Source organism: Cavia porcellus, unplaced genomic scaffold, assembly GCF_034190915.1.
Source record: "Cavia porcellus strain 051 isolate PalLab524CR breed Dunkin Hartley unplaced genomic scaffold, mCavPor4.1 scaffold_23, whole genome shotgun sequence".
NCBI classification, from domain to species: Eukaryota; Metazoa; Chordata; class Mammalia; order Rodentia; family Caviidae; genus Cavia; species Cavia porcellus.
The window spans coordinates 54,783,022-54,789,648 of record NW_026947506.1 but is presented as its reverse complement, the minus strand read 5'-3'; the positions used below and the strand labels follow the sequence as shown (position 1 = coordinate 54,789,648).

The 6,627-nt window shown below is 54.3% G+C and overlaps 1 protein-coding gene across 1 annotated transcript; it reads right to left on the bottom strand.

Moving 5' to 3' along the window:
- Positions 1 to 2,851: 2,851 nt before the first annotated feature.
- Myl7 (myosin light chain 7) lies at positions 2,852 to 4,844 on the bottom strand. Its single transcript, XM_063234427.1, has 7 exons — positions 4,721 to 4,844; positions 4,416 to 4,526; positions 4,209 to 4,284; positions 3,946 to 4,050; positions 3,469 to 3,547; positions 3,300 to 3,348; positions 2,852 to 2,998 (listed from the first exon to the last, which is right to left on the bottom strand). The coding sequence occupies exons 1-7, from the start codon at positions 4,721 to 4,723 to the stop codon at positions 2,897 to 2,899; spliced, it is 525 nt and encodes a 174-aa protein (XP_063090497.1). The 5' UTR covers positions 4,724 to 4,844; the 3' UTR covers positions 2,852 to 2,896.
- Between the last annotated feature and the right edge of the window lie 1,783 nt (positions 4,845 to 6,627).

Here is a 6,627-nt window from a genome sequence, read left to right as displayed (position 1 = left end):
ACAATGGATGGGCCCGGATCCAGTGGTCAGCTGGAACCGAGGCGCGGTTTGTGTTTTCCCACAGGAATCGGGACGAGAACCACTGTGGGTACCGGAGAGACTGACACGGGCGACAAAGCCCTCGACTAAAGATCAGACCTGCCCTACCAGAGATCCATCACAGACCAACCAACAAGATGAATAGAAATAGCGGTAGCCCGAAATGGACAAGAAGATCCTCAGGCATATGCATGGCTCGCTCGCCTAGCCTACGACCGAGTCTAGGGACGGTGAGCTTCCCACACTCCTCCTCTAAAAAAAAAAATTATGACATAGCTGGGTAGGAGAGTCAATGACGGGTAAGAGCGTACTCCCCCGGTGCGACTCAACCTAAGCCAGGCCCTACCCCATTCTGCACGTAAGCCGCTGGACTGTTAGATGCTGCCCAGGTCTAAATTTCTCTCCGAGGGGATTTCTTTACGGAGAGGAAATGAGTGCAAGCTTGTGTGCATCCAGGTTCCGTCCAGTTTGTGCCTGGCCCTAGAAAAAGGACGAGGGCCTCAGGGCCTTGGCAGACCATGGGACGGCCGACCAGGGTCTAAGCCAAGGACCTACGGTGGGCCTACGCATAGGGCATAAGCCTCTGCACCCAGTCCAGAAAGGGCTACGATGCGCACATTCATAAAAAATAAAAAAGGGGGAGATGTTGGGAGCCGCAGCCCCGAGCCCGGTCGCCTCACTTGGCGGACGTGAGGCCTGTAGTAAAGAGTAAAGCCTGAGGTAGATTACCCCTCCCATCGAGCACGTTAGTTTCCTGCTTACCGCGTAAGTAACCCGCTCAACAATATAGTCTGCCTGGCAACTGATGATGTTAGCCAATCAGCTTGCCTTGCTTACTTTAACATGATTGGACACTGTATCCGTATATATACTGGTGCCACCCCTGGGGGGGAAGAAGAAGCCCGGAAGTAGAAGCCCAGAAGGAGCCTCGGAGAGCGGACCGGTAGAGGCTTTGGGGCAGACTGAAGCACAAAAGGAGCCGCGGGGAGCGGACCAGAGGAGGCTTCGGCTGGGAGCGATCCCAGGGCAGGCTGTACGGAGAAGAAAAATAAAAGAAAAGGTTGTCCACTGCCAGACTTTGTCGTGTGTCCTTCCTGCCGGCCGGGAGCGGACATCGACAACACACCACATACCAAACACATCACATGTGACATACACACCATACCACACCTGCACGTACCACCACTGTACATGCCAGATATACCACACACAACACACATGCCACACACTACACACACCTGCACGCACCACTGTCATAACACTACCACACCACAGCCCACATTCCTCTTCTACATGCACCAACACTGCACACACCACACACACTGCTACCACCCATACCACACATGTACCACACATGCACACCACACACATGTGTATCACGCACCACACACAATACATCTGCAAACACATGTAAAACATCACACACACCATACCACGTACACATAACATATTATGCCACACACACACACATCACCACACCCTACACATAACATATACCTCACGACCACATACAACATATACCATACCTCATCTGCAACACCCCCCCACACCACTACAGCACACACCAGATACCACCCACACTTCATACCATACCACACATACACACACACGTACAACATACATACTGTATTATACACATACCATGTTATACCCAAATGTATGCACACACATGTACACGCACACACACAAGGCCCTTATTTACTCCAAACTCATATAATATGAGGTGAGTTGGTGCAGAGAGAACTAACTGTACCATAGCACTATACCAGCAGTGTGAAAGGTAATTTTTTTTTTCAAAAGAAAAATTGTAACTCAAATACAAAATAAAACAAACACCAGCCAAAGACTGCATTTACTTGTTAATTCATGAAGAATCAGAACACTATGCAGCTTGGTCCACAGTGCAGACGGTGGGGGTACTCGGATCCTTCTGGTGCTATAGCCGCAGAGTTGTGGAATGGGTCAAAAACAGTGGGAGGGGACTTCAATTGATAACTGGGACCCGGAATCTTGCGCCTCTCCTGGAGAGACCTCCCAAGCCTTATGAAAGGGGTTTGTGGAACAGACTGGGGGCACATGGCAGTGCCGGGAAAGCCCCGAATCTTCTTGCCTGGTCTCCCTGCGTGCTCTGAGTAGAGAAGCACAGGTGGCCCACGGCCCTTGGTCACTTAGAAGCCATAGAAACTGCCATGAGTACTTTAAGGCTGAAGACTCTCCTTAGTAATTAAATTGTCATGTTCTGGCTAAAAATCCACCCTAAAGAGTTCTTTGGTGGAAAGGCCTCTCCTTGTGGGGATCAGGAAGGGACTGGCACCCCAACCTTTTCTTGCTCACCTCCTCAGCCCAGCAGGAGCTGCTACTCTGCTTGGTTTTGTATCTCTGTCTGTCCCTCAGGTGCTGTGGGGGTCCCCTGTGGCTCCTGGGGTACCATAATGGGGGTCGCCTGGCCCCTGGCTTCTGCAAATGAGGTAGGATTCGGGACGCTCCCAATTCAGGGGCCTGCCACTCTTGGGCTGTAGTCCTCTTATGTAGCACCTTGCATTTCTAGTTCTTCTTTTGAATGTCACAGGGCATAGCCTGGAGCAGCCAGGTTGTGGCTACCTGGGCTGTGGGGTAGGTGCAAAGCTCAGCTCTCTGGGCCTCAGTATCCTCATCTGTGAACTGGGCATGATCATGGCTCATGTAGACGGGGCAGCATGGGGTGAATCCAGGGGAGTGGATATGTGGTGCTCACTGTGGCAGGGAGGCTTGCACAGGGTCTCAGGCTCATTGTCTGTCCCCTCCCCCTGTCACAGACAAGCCAACACTGCAGTTCTCATTGGGGAACAGAGTTTATTGAGGTGGCCGCCGTCTGGCCCTACTCTTCCTTCTCGTCACCGTGGGTGATGATGTAACACAAGGACTTGTAGTCGATGTTGCCGGCCAGGTCCACGGGCGTCAGGGCAAACAGCTGCTCTACCTGGGAGGCCCCAACGTGAGGTGTGGCCTTGCGACCCCCCAGGGCTGTGCTCTGGGCCTCAGCCCTTTCCACCCTAAACCCAAAGCTGGGACCAATGTGCTTCTGTTGGCTGTCGTGGGAAGGAGTAGGCAGTAGGCCTACATGGGGACAGAGGTCAAAGGATCCCAGGCTGCCACAGAGATGCCCCATCCCTGCAGGGTCCCTCTTCCGACTCCCCACCAAGCCATGGGACAGTGCAGTCTCTTCAGTGCCCGGTGGGGAGCACCTGGGGACAGGTGTCCACCAGGCCTGAACGCCTCACCTCAGCAGGGGAGAACTTGTCTGCCTGGGTCAGGAGAAGCTGCTTGAACCTGGAAGTGGGGAGGCAGGATGACTGTGGCTCAGAGAGAGGCTGGCTGTCTCCAAAGAACACCCCCTCTTTGTCCATGAGACGGCCCTGGTGTGGACGGGTGGTGGGGGTTCCTACTTACTCATCCTTGTTCACCACACCCTGGCCGCTGGAGTCAAACATGCGGAAGGCGCTCAGGATGGCTTCCTCCGGATCGGTTCCTGGGAGGCCGAGGCAGGCAGGTGAATGCTCTCATCCCAGCCCCCAGGCCCATCCAGGAGGAACAGGTGCGTAGGAAGCTCTCTGTGACCCAGAAATGGTGGCAAGGGGGGTGGGGTGAGAGAATAGCTGTCTTTCGGAGGAGGATGGGCCCGGCAGGGAGCCTGGGACCTGGGAGGGGACAGCCCTGGGGTGACCAGGTTAGACACATGTTCTCTGGGCGGGCTGTGGCCAGGCAAGGTCCAGACAAGGTCCAGGAGGGGCCTGGTGGGTTTCATGTGAACTTCATGTGGGGTTCCCATAGGGTACAAACAGGGTTCCTATGGGGTTCACAGGTGGGGTTCCCGTGGGTTCAGGCCTGCTGTCTGCCATGTGGGCCAGGCCTTGCCCCCTGACTCACCATTGAGCTTCTCCCCAAAGAGTGTGAGAAAGACGGTGAAGTTGATGGGGCCCTTCCCCTCCTGCAGCATGGCGTCCAGCTCTTCCTCAGGAACGCTCACCTTCCCTGTGGGGGTGGGACAGGGAGGACCCTGGTGTCCCAGAGCAGGGTTGGGCTGCCCTCCCCAGCTTTCCCACCACACCAGGAAGAGAAGAGGAAGAGGGCAGGAAGAGAGGGGATGGGTCCCTGGGCAGGGCAGGCTGGGCGGCGGTGGTAGGGCTCACCAAGCTGGGAGTAGGTCTCCCTCAGGTCCGACTTGCAGATGATACCGTCCCGGTTCTGGTCGATGCAGCTGAAGGCCTGCAAGGAGAGGACTTCAGGTGGGGGTTGGAGAACCCTGAGGGTTAGGAACCCTAACCAGGGTTAGGAACCCTGAGCACAGAGAAGAGGGGCCCCCAAAAGGGTGGGGATTGTTGGCAGGGAGCACTCACTTCCTTGAACTCCTGGATCTGGGCTTGCTCAAACATGGAGAAGACATTGGAAGAGCCACGCTGGGCCTGCTTGGTGGCGGCCTTGCCCCGAGTCCCTGCCTTCCTGCTGGCCTGCAATACCAACCAAGACTGATTCCTTCCATAGCTCCACCAAATCTCCCCTCCCCACCCCACGCTTCTGGTACCCACGGGAGGATCTTCTCTCCATCCCTGGGGACACTTCCTTGGGCCCAGTGAAGGCACAAAAAAGTCCCTGGCTCTGTCACTCCTGACTCCAAGGCTAGCGCCTGGATGCCAGCACTTACCATCCTCTTTCCAGTGGCCTGGCTGCACCCTCTTGTCACCAGGCCCCCTTTATGTCACAGTCTTATCACCTGGAGGTCCAAATAAGGAAAAGAGTGGCAGACAGGCCCAAACTTGGAAGCCCCTGCCTGAGTCAGGGGAGGATGGGGGCCCTAGGCAGATTCCAGCCACATTCCTGGGGACCTTGGCTCCATATCTTCCCGGAGCACAGCAGCTCAGGGTGCTCAGCAGGGTACCTGTCATGGCCAGTCTGATCCTGACCCTCAGGTCTGAGGAGAGAAATGACTATTGGCCTGAGACCCCAGGATTCCCAGAGGTCCTGCTGAAGACTGAGGAACAGAAGGCAGCAGCTCTGAGCCGGAGGTCACTCTGCAGAACGCTTTGCTTGATTTTGGAGGAATTTGATGGGGAGGGGGTCCCGGTGGAGACCCATTGGCTAATGTCCCCATCTCTGTCGCTGCTGCTACAGGATCCTCCACTGAGACAACCCCACCTGCCAGGCTTGGAATCTTGCTGTCCTGAGAGCTCCATTTCAATACTACCTCCTTTGGAAATATCTATGATGTCCCCAACTGGGAGCTGTGAGGCACATTACTGGTTTTCCTGGTGATGGCTGATGGCTTTGGAGCATCCTCTTGGGAACCCATTCTGGTCAACATCAGTACTCCGAGGGGCTGGCACATGCCAGGCCTATGTGATACTTTTCTGGTTTCAGTCCATTGCTTTTTTTTTTTTTTAATCGGTATCAGGGATTGAACTCACGACCGCCTGTTTGCAAGGCAGACGCTTATTCCGCTGAGCTAAATCCCCAGCCTGTGATACTTTTCTGCAGGAAGCTTTGGACCTACGGAACCTCCCTCAGGTGATGCTAAACTGGGCATAAGGGCCACGGCGCCCTCTGCTGTCCCAGAGCAGCAGAGATAGGGTTAAGGCTAGCCGCTAGGAACACCTCACCCCACCCCGCTCTGCAAGGCCTAGCTGCAAGCTAGGAGGGAACAAGCCATTTTTTACGGTCTGAAAGTGAAATTCATTCATTTCCATTCAGATCCATAACCTACCATTGAAAAGTCAATGAAATGCTGTAAGTACAATATGAAGTTGGAAGCCAGGAATATTAAAATCCATTCCAACACACGAAGGCTCAAATGTGAGCTCACATATCCCAAAATGAAGTAAGCAGATGCTTGCATCACTTTACAACAAGGGATTTAAACTCAGGGAATTTAAACGAGGAGGAGGGGAAATAATTCCACACTCAAAATATCAGAAAATGGAAATATTTCAGGAAGACGTGACATCAAAATCACAGCTTTGGGTTAAGCTCTGACGGAAACACAGCATGGTTGCTCCTGACTTGCTGAGTGCTTTCCTACATGGGGAAATGAGCATGTGCCTAAGGCACACAAGGCTGTGTTTCTGTGTCATTGTGTTCATGCTGCAGATGGCACTAGCTCCTTCTTGGTATCTCATCTGCAGCAGCTCTGGAAGGACCTTAGAAATGGCATGACATCTTACACCCCTGGTCCCATTCACTGTCACTATCTGCATGACTCTAAGAGGACAGGGCCTCACTGAGACCAACCTGCAGCCGGACTAGCCTGTTTCCAACCTGAGGGGGACCCCCCCCACCAGCACTCCCACCCCGCCCCACCCCCACACTCCACAGGCAGGCAGGGGCCTGACCTAGTGCAGAGCTGTTCAGTGCCCCACTTCCTCCCCTGCCCCTACTGCCCAATTCCTGCTGCCTGGTCTGTCACACTTCCTGTTCCCCTGGGCACAGCTGGCTGCAAGGGACAGCAAATTTCAAGATACGCTCAGGTCTATAGAAGCTGCCCCGTGACACTGTGTCTTCAGCTGCTGCGCCCTGGTTCTAGTGGACAGAGGTCAAAGAATAAAGCACAGGTCCTGA